This window comes from Calonectris borealis, chromosome 19 (assembly GCF_964195595.1).
Source record: "Calonectris borealis chromosome 19, bCalBor7.hap1.2, whole genome shotgun sequence".
Lineage (NCBI taxonomy): Eukaryota > Metazoa > Chordata > Aves > Procellariiformes > Procellariidae > Calonectris > Calonectris borealis.
This window is the reverse complement of record NC_134330.1, coordinates 9,910,632-9,925,567: the sequence shown is the minus strand read 5'-3', so window position 1 is coordinate 9,925,567 and position 14,936 is coordinate 9,910,632. Positions and strand designations below refer to the sequence as shown.

Genomic DNA, 14,936 nt, shown 5'->3' with positions numbered 1-14,936 from the left:
CAGCCAGGAGAGAGGGCAAATGGGAGAGATTTGTCCATCTCCTCTTGCCTCCGGCTGTCAGCGGGTGTGGGGGTCACTGGGGTGGAGATTGCATCCATCACTCATCATCACATCACATCACATCGCTCCTGCTCGTTTTTTGAGCAGCACTTTATCCCCCTGGCCTCCACAATATCCTATGGCAGTGAAATATGGCAATGTAATTCCTTGCTGCATTAAAAGTACTTCCTTCTGCGTGATTTAAACCTGCTGCCCACCTCTCTGGGTACCCCTCTGGTTCCTGCACGGTGGGGAGCAGCGAACATCCCTCTCCTGTACTGGTCCTGATTGTAAGAGCCTGCTCTCGCCTCACGCCTCTGCCACCCCCAAACCTGGAGGTGTGAGCTGCCCCTCAGCCACATTCCTGGTTTTCCTTGCAGGGAATTCGTCCCTGGAGCCCACCTGGCATCTTGTGCTCCATAAACCGTGCCTGGACCATGGGAACGCAGGGATCTGCTGTGGGCTCAGCCCCGAATGGGCCGAGTGGTGCTGAGCCGGGGCAGACGGGGATGCTTAGAGCACAGGCACCAGCCTCCCTGGGGGAACCCAAAATAACCAGGGTTTGCGGGAAGGGTAAGCAGCCTTGACAAGGGGAGACTTGAGAAAGGAGGGGAGTGACATTCCCCACTGCTTTGCTATTGTCTTGGCTATTTTCCTTCTCCTTCAGGCAATTATTTTGGGGAGAGAGGCGAGACACCGCACCAAACAGTGGGGTGCCACCAAGCTGCTGCGGCCCAGCCCTGGGGTCTCCGCGCGTCCTGCGGCTGGCTCCTACGCTCCCCTCACCCGGCTGCTATTCCTACTGCGCCTTTTCCCAACGACGGGTGGAAGGAGGGGTTTGTTAGACAGCACAAGGAGCCTGCAAACAGCATTTTCAAATCTTCTTCAGTCTCCTGACCTCCTTTTCCACCACGGCTCCAGCGAGCTTCTCCCCAGCCGTGCCTCACGTTGGGCTGTGGCTCCAGCCTTGCTCCCAGCCCGGCAGGCAGAGCGGGCAGGGGCTGCCTGCCAGCAGGCTGGCGCAGGGCAGGCACGCTCAGCGCACGCACACCACGGCTCCCGCCGGCTCAGGACACGTTAAAAACACATCAAAGGCTGACGCCAGACTGAACAAATCCTGCTCCTCGGCTGTGGGGGTTTTTTTTTTCCCATCCTCCCTCCCCTCGCCAAGGAGGAGCTGTCAACAAGAAGGTCACGGTCCCACCTGCCAGGAGCGAGACACGGGAACGTCCCCGGGGAAGGGCTGTAACGTGAAGCAGTGGGATGAAACCTGTGCTGCAGCAGGCTGCCGTGCGCTCGGCCTATAAATAGAGGCCTTCAGTCGAATTAATTTTAACTATAGCTGCTGTCAGCAAAAACAAACCCCCTTGGCGATGCGTGCAGATGGGAGACTCACCGTATTTTTCATTGAAAAGCTCTTTCACTTGCTCTCGGAGAATCACCTTCTCTCCGAGCCTGTTGGCATCGTCCTCATCTGCAAAGCAAAAAAGGACAGGGAATAAAATACCCCGTTTCTTTCCGAGCCCCTGGAAAACCCATCCCACCGTGTCTCTGTCCCCTTGCCCCAGCGCGGCGTGGGGACACCTCGGAGGCGGCTGCTCTGCGCTTACACCTCGCGTCGCCTTTTAGAGCCGTGCAAAGTAGCTAGAAAATGCTGCCAAATCTGCATTTGCCATGCGCTGCCACGGCTGAGAGCATTTCACATCCACTTTGCGGTGCTGTAAATGACTACAAAATAGGCAAAGCAACGGAGACTCAGGCCCTCAGTGCCACGAATGCTCCCACAAGTGATATCAAGGAATGAGATAGCACTTTTATAGCTGGGCTCCTAAGTACAGTATTGTTTTATAATATGCCATATAATCAGCTTGGCTTTACTAGCTTTTTTAATTATCCTCATCGTGCCAGACAGTTTCTCCTGTGTTCTCTCATATCAAACACGTGCCTATGTCAGTAGATTTTTTCCCCCAGCTATTCAGCATCCTCAGGGGGCTCCAGGAAAAACAACTGGGGGTCAGTGCCGGCCCCCTTTGATGCTTTTTCACCCCGCAGGTATAAAGCCCCCACTGAATGAACCTTGTCCGCCTCTCGCCGGGGTCACTCCTCCAGCCCCGAGCCAGCCGGGGTGCACAGCGCAGGGCCGGCTCGGTGGGGTCCCCTCCCGGAGAGGGGGCATCACCACCCTGAGCCTCGCCGCACCCAAGGCAGGCATTTTCACCCAGGCTGGCCCACCACGGGGTGGAAATCCAGGGCGGTTATTTAAAACATCAAGGTGAGAGCTGCAAACCTCAGCATGAGGGACCCAAGCACCCTCTGCCCCCAGCCTGCAGCTATTTATTTCGATTTTGAGCAATTGCGTGATTTTGATTCTGATTTTGAGCAATCACATGATTTTGATTTTGGTTTTAAGCAATATCACATAGCTTTGCAATTCTGTTTTAAACGCGAGCTGAAAACCTGACGCGAGTCCCTGCCTCCCTGCACGGGGCCCCAGAGCCCAGCGCTCAGCACCCCCAGCAGAAATCACACGCCTCGGCCACCCTGCTGCTGAGGGTGCTGGAGAGAAGCTGCCACCCTTAAATCTCTGCACCCTGCTACTGCAGGGTACGGCCTCAAAAAAGCCTCTTCTCCACCTGGAAAATGATAGTGGTGTCTGGATATAACTAGGAAAAAAAAAAAAGGGAGAAGTTTCTGCGAAGGAACCTCAGGGCCAAGTCGCACTTCAAATCCAGAAATGGCAACAAAGCAGCTTGAAAGGGATGGAGCAAAAAATAAATAAAATAGAAGAAAACCAAATAAATGTCGCCAAGGAGCTCTGATTTCAAGAACCAAGACCTTGCCTTGCGGTGCGGCTCCCGAGGCCGCGGCAGGCCGGCGGGGGCAAACCCTGCGGGCTCCCTCTGTGACTTCCTTGTCATTGATGCTCAGTTTCTGGGCTGTATATACACACCCGTATGGATGTGTAGATGGTAGCAGACAAAGAAACACCAAAATTAAGTGTTCTCACTCGTTTAATTCTCTGGGACTGAAAAACGCAGCAACTCTCTCCTTTCCGCTCATGCCCCGAGCGACCCAAGCGCAAGAAACAAGATCCCGAGGGATTTTTTTTCCACCTTGCGGACTCCCAAATTTCCATCCAAGGACACGAATGCCATAAAAAACCTGGAACTGAGCATGCATAACAGAGAAGCCAGAGAGGAGGCTCCTGCTGGCGGTGCCGCTTCCCGGGGACCTGCCCCTCTGTCCCCCGGCGGCTCCAGGCACGAGGGATCTCCATCTACCTTCGAATTTAGACGTTTGGGTTTGGGAAATAATCAACCCAAGGAAGCCGCTGGCACCCCTGGGACGTGCTGAGTCCTTCCCATAAGGCAGGTTTATGCGTGCTGCCGGCTTCAGCTCTGTGCTATCAATTTTATTTTTTTTTAATTAAAAAAAAGTAGTCAGTTGATTGACTTTTTTCTTTCCGATCCTGCTTGCCTGAAGCGAGGAGCCCCGCTCCCTCCATAGGCACTTAGGTAGAAGCGGTCAGGTTTTGAAAGCACCATTTGCTCTTTTCCAACAGGACTTGTCAGAGCTCGACGTTTCTTTTCGAAACGCCAAGTCGTTATTTAGTGGTTATTAAAAATGGGGTTTAGGTGGCTGCTGTTGGACAACAGGGTCCAAAACCGCCTGTTCTTCTCGTGACTTTAAGAAAACACAATGAAACCAAATCCAAGGTATCCCACGGATAAAGAACGGTGTTGTCTGGGTTCGCGACGCCATGTGCAGAGCCCCAGTCTCGGCAAAGCCGCGGCACGGCCGGGCAGGGTACCCGGCAGAGCCTTCCTCCTCCCCGTGCCGCCGCCGGCATCCCGGGGTGCTGCTCCAGGCGATGCACGTCCTCCACCCAGCCACCCCGCTCGGAGTAACAACCCCCCGCTATCCGAACTCCCGGCGTGAAGCCTGTTTCATCGGGGAAACAGCCACTGCCCAACACATCCCACGGGAAAGCGGCTCAGGTCCCTTCTTCAGGCAATCCCGGTCGTGTCAGAGAAACACCCAGGATCTGGCCCTGAATCTTATGAGGATAAATACACGCCTCTTCCCCCCGCTTCCAGCGTCCACGGGTGCAATTCAGTTACACCCCTGTGTAAATCCGGCATAAACCCGCTGACTTTTCCGAGGCTATTCCACAGTAACTGGGGTTTAAACACAGTTGGAATCAGCTCAACGTATGGGTGTTTTCAAAGCGGAGCTATACACTTGCGGGAGCAGGCAATTAACATCTAGACAGGCGCCCAGAATCCCAGCTGACGGGACCGAGGCTGGATCTGCCGGAGATACGCCGTGCCCTGCCGCAGATACAGGCAGGAGAGCTCTTCTTTACTCCTGTAAATTAGTATATACGTTAAATCTCCGGAGCCTACACGACTGCACACCGGCTCTGGCCCAGAGTATGTGTTAAAGCAAAGCAAAAAACCCCAACCCAAATCTGTGCAAGAGCTCCTTATGAACGGCAAGTGGATTTTTTAACAAATTAATTGCTCGGACACATGGATGAGCTGAGGATATCGTGGCAGGTCGGTTTGTCTGGAGCAGAACCGGCACCGATGCCCAGCGACTGCAGCAACGGTGCTTAGAAATGCAGAGAGGATTAATAACAACAATAAAATACTGTTAAACACATCCTGCATCATTCAGTTCTTGGTATCACAGGGAAACAGAGCAGAAAGGAAAAAAAAAAAAATACCTGAAATTTGGGGGTTTAGGACATTTTCATTCTTATATTAAAACGCAAGTGCATTTCTTGTCTGCTACCATCTACGATGCATCAACTGAGCTACGTACCATTCAAGGCAGCGTAGGCTTTTTCCAATGATGTTATCCGTCTAGGGGCTACAGCGCAAGTTAAAAGAAGACAAAAAAAAAAAAAAAAAAAAGAGAGAGAAAGAAAAAGAGAGCCATGAGTGCTGCAGCTTGGTTTCTTGGTCACAAACAAAAGCAAAACCCAGGATGACACTGTCCCTAGCAGCTTAAAATTCCTCCGGTCCCGAGGCCCCTTGGCACGGAGATGCTTTCGGTAGCTAAATAACTGCCCGGTGAGCTGGGCTGGGCTCTCCACCGTGCACCAGGGACCCGTTTTGGGATGTGCTTGAGCCCGCGAGCATCCCCCGAGCTCTGCCGCACTCCTGAGCGGCTCGAGGTCCACACGCGCCCAGGGACGCGCGGCCGAATTGCAGCATTTACGGCACGTGCCGAAGCAGCAGCGGTTGTGGTGCGTGGCCACGCCGGAGGAGGAAAAAAAAATATCTGAGGTTAAAGCAGATGAAAAGCAAACAGGGAAACTGTGTCAGCTCTGCAGCAACGGGGGGAGAACGGGAGAAAAAGGGATCCCTAAGGAGAGGCTGGCGCCCGCCACCGACTCCGAAGAGACGAGCGATATCAAAAAGAAATGAATTTCCTGGGGAAAAGCAGCAGGGACGGGGCTAGGGCCAGGGTTTGCGTGATGGGCAAAAGGAGGAATGAAGCGGCTCATCACGCCGAAGCCGGCAGCCGTGGGGAGAGCCGGCGGGGGGGACAGCGGCTGCGGGTCGTGGCACCAGGGAGGCTCTTGCTGCCAAACTGCAGCACGCGAGCGCCGGCAAACTGGAGGGGATGGGGGGAGAGAGCAGAGGTGCGTGTCTGAATTTGCTGAGCAGAGGTACGAGCAATCTGAAGTAGCTTAAAATACGCATCAAACATTTCAAGCAGGCTGAGGAAAGCAGCCATTGCAGCACACAGGAGACAAGCTCTGCCGATGCCCCCGGCCCGACCGGCTGCGCGGGGAGAGAGCTTCGGTTCAACGGCAGCGAAGGAACAGAAATCGCGGGTTTTGCACAGCGCAGCTGCAGGCGCCGACGTTTCGGTGCAAACCACAGTGAGCCGGGGTGCTGAGCCGGAACCCTGCACCGCCTGGGCTGCAGGAGGACAAATCCTGCCATAAGCGGCCGGCGGCTGCAGCACCGCCGCTCGCTGCCACGCAGCAGGACCCAGCTGGAAAATAAGTGATGCTGCCCGTCGCCTTGTCCCCCGAATCGCTGGGTGACACCCTGCCTGTGCAGGCACCCCGCAGGCAGCACCCACCGTGCAAAATGTTAAGGCAAATACGCAATGCAAAGGGGGAGAGGTGCGGATGGGTCACGGCGGCGCTGGGAAAGCCAAGCTAGAGTCCAAGCCAAGAGGGAACAAGGTCCTGGCATAGCTCCCGGCAAGGAGGAATGCAGGCAGGAGCGTAGGCAGGAGCGCAGGCAGGCTGCAGGCAGGCAGGAGCGCAGGCAGGCAGCGAGGAAGAGAAGCATACAGCAGCAGCTTTCCAATATGAATCAGAACCGGTTTCGGAAGGGCAGCATGGCGTTTCATTTGGTTGGCGGCAACTCAAAGGCATTTTCAGCATTTCAGGTGAAGATTTCAAGGTGCCGTTATGAAATCACACTGATTAAGAAAGATAATTAAAATTTCTTGCCCTGGTAACCCACATGTACTGCTCAGCCTTAACCACGGGAGGCATCCCGCCAGGCTCACGGCCGCTGCGCTGCGTGGTACGGAGCGCAACCCTAAGTGCCGGACCACAGTGGGATGGAGCAGCACCCACCTCGATGAGCACCCTGAAAAAAGGGGGTTTTGGGATCTCTGAAGGACACGTCAGGATATGAGGCTGGCGGGGAGCAGGAGGGAGGCAAAAGCAAAGCAAATGGGATGAGCTGGGTGACGGTGCTGCCTTCCCATTGGCATGAGGATGCCACACATGCAGGCAAAAGGGAAAAGGAGACAAAAAATAGGCAAAGAAAAAGGTGCTTGGAATCACGGAGGTGCTTAAAAACAGGCTTTGAAGCTCCACAGCTACTCACACTACCTGCTTGATTTTCCACCTTCAGACTAAAACCACTAACCAGCTGAACACTAAAAAATAGTTCACCCCAGATAACAGGAAGACGGATTAGAAGGAAAAATAACCCGGCTGCTCCCACCGGGGCTGAATGTCGGGGCTGGGGGGTGAAGGGAGAGGAGCACGGACCTCGAAAAGCAACCTGGTGATGGAGCAGGATGCGCTCAGCTCTCATCATCGCCCCGTCAAGTGCTTTCCTCTTTTTTTTTCTTGCTAGGAGTTTCCAACATGAGGCACATATCAAAGTCTTGCAGAAGATTTTAATCACGACAGCACAAAAAAAAAAAATATATATAAAAAGATGCCTGGATGTGTGGTTTTTTTAATTAAAGAACACTGCCTGCCCTACTTTATTAATTGGAGTATGGGAAATAATCTATCAGGGTGGTAGAGAGTTTGGGGAATAGGACAGATGGAGCTGGTGTACATTTTCAATCAAAGCACATAAAAATTAACATACAGAAAGATTTTTTTGTGTGTGTGTGCTAGATTACTTATGCTTGATTTTTTTTTTTTTCCAAAGGCTCAAATTAAGCCTGTTTTGTTTCTCTGTGCCTCAGGAAAAGAAGAAAAGAAAGGATAAGTGCTGAGTTTATAGCACTGGAGCTTCACCCCTGCTCTCCCACTTCTGTTTTAGTGCCGAGAAATCATTCTGCTTTGAAAAAGGGGTTTTGAAGATCTTTTTTGCAGAGCAGATACCAGTGGCGGGGAGAAAAAAAATTAGAAATCAAAAGGAAGACCTCAGGACACCAGGAGGGTTGTGCTCCTGGATTAAAGCCACGCAGGTAAAGTGCTGGTAGAGGCACCAGTGACCTCGGGGCCATCGTCCCACCTTCGAAAGGCTGCAAATCCGCACTGCAGAAGGAGGTTGCAGCCAACTTTATTTTTCCAAAAACCAGCCTCATTCCCCCCAAAACCCCACTTTCTTCTGCAAACTGCATCCCTGCCGGCACGCACCCCCCTCCAGCCGCCTCTGCGCCGGCAGCCTCACCCCCCACTGCGACCCATTAGGGGGGAGATACCATCTCGACAGAGAAATTACAGATAATCTTGAGAAAAAGCATGCTTGGCGCTCAGATGATATTGAAATCCTTTTATCCGTTTCTGTCGCACTTAAAAAATGGGTGTCCCCAAAAGAGAGAGATAAGGAGGCCGGTCCTCCGCTGTCCTGCAGTTATCTGGGATGCTCTTTGCAATGCAGGAGGTGCACAGCTTGTTTAAAGCAAATTAAACCCTGTAATTTAACCTAAAGGCAACTAAAATCACCCCAAAATAATTAAAAAAAAATGCTTATGTTAAATTTCCCTTTTCCCTTAAAAGGTAAATTTTTCATGTAATTTTTGGCCAAAATGATCCACAAAAAACATAACCTCCCTTATATTTATACAGTCATCTCCTGGGCTTTCCAGCTTTTAGATGCCTTTGCAATGCCATCCTGCTTGGGAGTAACTACTGCTTTCACTTTAACGCTCCTCTGCGAAATAAAAGTGATTTTCATTGATTTTGTTTTAATGCCAAGCATGCACTTCTGCGGCTGCCCTTCATTTTACATGGCGGGGCTTTACTACACAAGATTGAGGTAAAAAGAACACTCTTAAATTTAAATTTTTAATGATCTATGGCTAGTTGGAAATCATTAATTTTGTTAAGGCAGATAAAAAGCAATCAAAGCCAAGACAATGAATGTACCACTGTGTTGCCACCATCCACTTTGGTGTAATGGGGTGGAAAAGCGGAGGAGAGGTTAATTGCTGTCAACGGGGATTTTTCGGGGGCAAAATACAAATAGCCTTTTTCTCAAGGAGACATGCCGGTGGCAGTCTGACTACTAGAAAATAATTCTAAGTCCTGGAATTGTCTCCGGAGATTTAGCAAATCTATGAAATAGTCTATAACAAATTGAGATGTCAAGTAAGAAAACCCCTCACCTGCGACTGATCTTATTTAAAACCCCCGTGGGAGGAGAGCGCGCGAAGCCCCGAGCCCGGCAGGGATGCCGCGACCTCCTCCCGAGCCCGCTCGGGTACCACAATACACAGAATAAAATATGTCTTTGGGTTTGTGCTAGCACGGGCCAGCCCGTGGTGGGAGCGTTCAGCTGGAGAAAGAGGAAAAAAAAGTAATGTTGTGCATCGAAAAGAAAATCAATTTCTTCTACATCTCTATTTATCAGGCTGTGTTTCCAAGCCAGCTGGCAGGTTGAAGTATTTGCCTTCTGATGTGCTCCTTTGTTAATGGTGTGATTTGTGTCAGATCAGCGTCTCTTAATGTAATTATACCGATTACGGCGGAGGAATGGGAAGACAAGATGTGGCTGGAGGAGCGGATACGTCCTTGGCTCACTCCGGCGTTATAGCCACGTAATTCTGTGGAAAACCAGAGTTCTGCAAAACTCGCATTTCACCGAGGGCTCGTTTAAGACCCGGCCGATGCGAGCCGGAGCCTTGCTGGTTAGGACCAAAAGATAGGAGGTCTAAACCCAAAATCCGTGGACCTCAGGGGACCTCCCCATCGACTTGGCTGGGCCATACGCAGGGATGCCTTGGACCGTGCCTTGGATTGAATTTCTCGGACAGTTCGCCTTTTGTTAGAGCCCTCCCGGGTGTCTAACAACTTTTTGCTGTTCCCAATAAGGGCATATAAACGTTTTCCTCTCTGTCATATTTGTCTTCCCTAAATGGTGCCATCCCCATGGAAGCTGGCCAAAGAAACGGGAAGCCATCAATAAAGACGACAACGTTTTTTGCACCTATCTGTGCTCTTCCAACAGTTGCAATTACAGACGTTTAAAACCGAGACAGGTTTTTACCCACGTTTCTGTCGGCAGCTCTCTTTTCTGGGCAGCCTAGAAGCGAGAGACAGAGCTACCGCAGCGATGCACAGGGAAGGACGTGGCTCGGGGACGGTGATTTCTGCCGCTGGGTTCGGAGCGCACCCGGGACACCCCATCCTCCCCTCTCGCGCGTCTCCCCCCGTGTTTCCGCCCGCGGGATGCCCACGAGCCCGAGAGGGCTTTCGCTGCCGTGCTGCTGCAGCCCGATGCAGACCCTGTGGTTAATCACCCCCTTCCCATGACCCTCCCTCGCCACTGAACCTGCCAGCTCATTGCAACACTTATTTACTTGAAGAAAACGCATAAGAAAGCAGGTGCTTTCCTAAACACAGAACGCAGATCCCCGCCCTAGATTAGCTCTTGAAAAATGCCGTCATTTCAAGGCAACAGCGGCAGTACCAACGGGTGCCGCTGAGGCCTCGGTCAGGGGAACTTCAGCAAATGCACCAAACAACAACAAAACCGAAGTGGGAAGCCCAGGAAAGTGAAGTCAGGGGTAACCTGCCTCCAGCTGATAAAATTATTGCACGCCATCCACAGCTTACAACTCCCTGACCACCACTAACCACCTGGCCAATGCATTGCTTAGGCAAAAAGGCATCATCTCTTACCGGGTTTGGGGATGAGTCCTTGGAAAGGCCTGTAAAAAATAAGGAAAAAAGGAGATTTAAAATGAAACACCACCGGGAAGCCAACACGCCCGGCCTGAGCATCCTCCCGCGGCCCAGGGAGGGTTAGGGATCAGCCTGTCCTTCGCACGCCGGTGCGGGACCGGCGGGAGCTCTGCGGGGAGGGCGTCCCTGCGGTCCCCAAGGACACACGCCCTGCTTGGGGCAGCACGCAGTAAGAAGACAGGCAGCGCGGCCCAGCCAGGGGGTGATGCAGCCACATTTAAAGCCTCTGGTTTTCCCGGTCTCACCTTACGGTGACACAGCGATGAAGCGCCTTTCCCCTCCCGCTTGTGTCCATCCCCTTTGGCTGCAAAACCCGCAGGACCCCCTCGCACCGTGCCCTCTCTGCGGGACCCTGAGCACTGCCTTCCACCAGCAATAAACCAAGCAATGCTTCTCCTAGCTCAAGACTCCTAGAAAAGGGGCTGGGATTTCTCTGCCCACACAACCATCGCACCAAGCACCGTCTTCTCCCACCAGCACCTCCCCAGGTAGCAGACAGGAGGAAAGAGCAAGAGTCTCTATTTTACGGTCCCCTCCTTTCTGTCGAACCGTTAGTTGCCAACTTTATAGCTGTCTCGGGGGCTGGAGGCATTTATAGTATTTACAGACCTGCCCCGATGGGGCTGGCAGAGCTGGGGGTGCATTTAGGTCGGCTCCCTCCTCTCCCCTCCTGCTCGGCGGGGTGGCTGACACCTCTCGCCACGTACCTCGTCACGGTGAACTTGATTTTATCGGCGACGGCCAATATCCTCTCCAGGTTCTGCGAGCCGAAGGTGCACGGCTTCCTGAAGGGGATCCCGGGGGGCAGCCCCTCTATAATCACCGACCCCGGATTGCTCTTGATCCGCTTGTATGGCACTTGCACAGGGTATTTAATCCCCAAGGCCTCACCTGGGAGAGAAGCGAGCGGTAAGCCAGCAGGACACCAAGGATGCGATTTCTACTGTGGCTCCGGCTCCATTGCCGGCCCCGCCGAAGCAGGGCATGGCATGAGCAGGCTGCTCGAGGCACCACGTCAAGCGTTAGATCAAGGACCAACGTTTTCAGGCCACCTCCACGATGGGAGTGGAGGGGTCCCAAGGCAGCCGCGAGCGTGCAGCAGAGCTGGTGGGGCCGAGGAGAGGCACCGTCCTGTACGACGATGCCCGTGGAGCGCGGTGGGAGGGATGGAAAGCCGCTGCTCCTTGCTTTGGCACATTATTTGGAGATAACTCCATAGGCATGTTCCCTCTCTGAGGTCTGGCTGCAGGGTGGAGGCTACACATTGCCTTGCAAATAATTGCTTTTGCGGGTACCTAGGAACCTGCACAAGGCTTACCGCTGCCTAGAAAATGGGGATAACGGCATTTCCCTGCCTTGCTTGATAAAGAACAGCCTCTGGGGCAGGCAGGCCTCGGGAGTGCCCTGCAGAGCCCGGGTAGGTGCCCTGGGGACAGGAGGAGCAGCATCTTCTCGTCCCCCAACGCTCCTGCAAGTGCTCGCTACAGCCCCTCCTTATTCCCTTCCCAACCTCCCGCCACCCCTCGCGCTCCCCACAGCTCCGCAATTCTCCGCTAATGAATTTACCGTCGTTGTTCTTCACAGAGGCGGGGTTAAAAGAAAAAAATAACCCACCAAAACGTGGCCAGGGAGGGCAGGCAGCGGGAAGGGCTGCGGCACGCTCCCCATCGCGGGCTGTGTGGGAGCTGCCTGCAGCAAAGAGCACCAATTCCCAGACCCACCATTCCCTCCCCGGCCCTCCGAGGTGCTGGCCGCTCGAGGGGGAGGCGAGAGAAAGCACCTGGTAAGGGAGGGATAGGGAGCAAAAAATTAGGAGGGGATAAGGAGGGAATAAAACCAACTCCCACCCTGGTTCCTCACCATATTTCTTATTGAACAGGTCCTGGACTTGTTCCCGCAGCGTGTTAGCGATATCTATTCTGGAAAGCCTGGCATCATAATTTTCTGTGAAATAAAGAAACAATTATGGACTTCTGCTGGTAAATTAAAAGGCACTCTGTGACTTTTAAGTAATGCCATTTTCTAATTATAGGAAAGTCCTTATCTTGCAATTAGCTAATCTCTGGAGTGGGCCATTCAAAGTCCTTAAAAATAATCTAAACAGAAATATGTTTTTTTCCCCCCGCCTGTTTGCTAAGAATAAAAGCCGCATGAAATCGAAGATTCAGTTGTGATAATTACCGGCGTTAGAATAAAACGCACTCCAAAGCCTCTCTGAAAAGCCAAAGCCTTTGAAAAGCCTCCGTCCTTCTCTACAAACCCTCGCAGGCCCCTGTGGCCCGAGGAAAAGGGATGCTCAAGCAGGGCAGCACTTGCCCCCCGGGGCCCACGGGCTTCTCACCATCGCTCCTCTCCCTGACGGAGCCGCCGTGCCGGCTGCCGGTGCGTGCCGGACGGGAGCGGTGTTTATACAAACATCGCCTGGGTGGAAAAAGCCCCAGAAAAGGCAAACTCCGAGGCTTGGAGGACTTAACTGTGCATCCCGCAAGGTCAGACGGCGAGATAAGCAAAGCTGGTTAATTAGGGCACCATCCAGAGCGCTTCCAGCCTCTTCTTTGGACCTACAGGACTGCCCGCCCCGGCTGCGCATCTTGTCTTCTGGTTGTCTGTCCTTCCCATCCTCTCCCATCCCACCCCACCTCCTCCTGTCCTCTCCTCCCTCCCATCCTTGCCTTGCCTTGCTCCTCTGCCAACCCACCGAGCCCTGACGCCCCGCGGCCGCTCCCCTCCCACCTCTGTTTGCTCTGCGCAGCCCCCGCAACGGGCCAGGGGCTCTGCCTCAAACCTCCCCCAGATGCCTCCAGGCCCTCACCTTGAAAGCCCTGTCTCTTCACAGCGTCCTCCAGCAGCGCCTCGCTCGAGTCCCTCTCGCTGGCGGCTGAGACAGGGGACATAAGAGGAATTAGGATTCGCGGTGCCGCCGAGGGGGACGCACAGGAGGGGGTTTCCAGCCAAAAAACAAGGTGGGGAGGGAAGGCAAGAGACGCGTTGTAGGAAAACGCTCTCACTCCTCTCCTACCTAGTCCTTAACGGCCCGGCTGCCGGGCGTCTCGCAGCCTACCTTTGGCTGCCGGGCTGTCCGACGCCGGCTCCTTTACGCCCTCCGCCAGCAGCTCCGGTCTGGAAAACAGCAAGAAGCAGAGGGCATGCGAGTGAGCTCCCGGCCAGCGACACCCCGCTGCTCCGGCATCCCCTAGGACAAGCCACAAACCACTAACCGTGTCTGGCTAACGCAATTTTAAAGCTCCTGCAATGCAGCGGGGGAACTTCCGAAGTAATTTTCATGCCGACAGACTCTTTAGTGAGCCGATGTGACGCTCCTCGGGATGAGATTAAGCCGGCGATGGCTGAGCAGCTTAAATCAGCGGTTACAGGCTTTTAGAAGACATGGTCCTGCATGTTTCTCGGGGATGGGAGAAGCCGTGCACGGCTCCTTTCAACGTACAATTGGCCCCAAAAATTGTCACTTGGGTATTTAATGCGAAAACCGCACAGTGAGGCGAGAGCAGGGCTCGTTACGAGCTGTGCTGAAGCTGCGCTACAGAAAAAGGGGTCTGGGATGGGGAGATGAGAACCCCCAAAACGTGGTCGGGCTGGCCTGGGAGCTGCTGGTCTGATGCCGTAAAATCTTTGCGCTCCCAACGTTTATCTTCCGTTTCAGCCGCCCGCCACGTTGGTTGGATCAGCTCCCTCCTCTGCAAGGGAGGCTGAGTCAGCATTTGGGTGAGAAACCCCCCAAAATACCTAAAGACATTTTAAAATCCATTTCTGCTGGATCCATTCCCTCTTTCAGGGCAATGCTGTTGTGTTACATTGGTCGTGGCTGCTCACAGCCCCCCCAGCTCCTGTGGACACCCCTTGCTCCCCAGCGCAAGGGCAGCATCTTCCCTGATGCCCACAGCATCCCGCTGAGGCACAGATGTGAAGATCTGGACCTTGGATGGAGCCGCTTCCCATAAGAAAACCCTCCAGGGCTCCCAGCCCCATTCCTTGCCCCACGCCTGAGCACCCTGAAGGTTAAAGTCTCTTACCCACCCTTGGGTGCTCCCTGCTGCTGTGGCCAAACCTTTGCAAAAGTGGATGAAAACCCCAAAAGACATCAAGGGAGAGATGACAACACCGCTGCCTCTTGGGGATGGCTCCAACAAGCCAATAATCCTTGGTTGCTTCTAATCAAGCAAATTTATTGAAGGTGACCAAGTGATGGATGTTCCCCAGGACACTGCACAGCAGCAGGAGCACCCAGCATCCTCCCCAAGGGACGGCCGCTCCACCTGCCTTACCTTTTAATGACAAACTGGATGTTGTTGCTCGCTTGCAGGATCTTCTTCAGCTTCGCAATCCCGAAGCAGTTGGGGCGCCGCAGCAGGATGCCCTCCGGCAAGCCCACAACGAACAGGTCCTCGGGATACATCAGGAACTTGGAGTAGGGAACTTTGACTGGCTCCGATATTCCTATGGCTTTCGCTGCATGGGGACCAAATCT

The 14,936-nt window shown here is 53.5% G+C and overlaps 1 protein-coding gene across 5 annotated transcripts in view; it reads right to left on the bottom strand.

The window, feature by feature from the left end:
* GTF2IRD1 (GTF2I repeat domain containing 1) overlaps positions 1-14,936 on the bottom strand; it is a 68,328-nt gene that overhangs the window by 3,132 nt on the left and 50,260 nt on the right. For 4 of the 5 annotated variants that reach the window (XM_075169005.1, XM_075169007.1, XM_075169002.1 and 1 more), the window contains 8 exons: positions 14,734-14,917; positions 13,512-13,570; positions 13,263-13,328; positions 12,311-12,394; positions 11,158-11,341; positions 10,388-10,416; positions 4,867-4,914; positions 1,436-1,513 (listed from right to left, as the gene is read on the bottom strand). In XM_075169005.1, coding sequence (XP_075025106.1) covers positions 1,436-1,513; positions 4,867-4,914; positions 10,388-10,416; positions 11,158-11,341; positions 12,311-12,394; positions 13,263-13,328; positions 13,512-13,570; positions 14,734-14,917 — 732 coding nt within the window. The remainder of the gene's footprint in view (positions 1-1,435; positions 1,514-4,866; positions 4,915-10,387; positions 10,417-11,157; positions 11,342-12,310; positions 12,395-13,262; positions 13,329-13,511; positions 13,571-14,733; positions 14,918-14,936) is intronic. The other variant, XM_075169006.1, reaches the window with a different exon arrangement.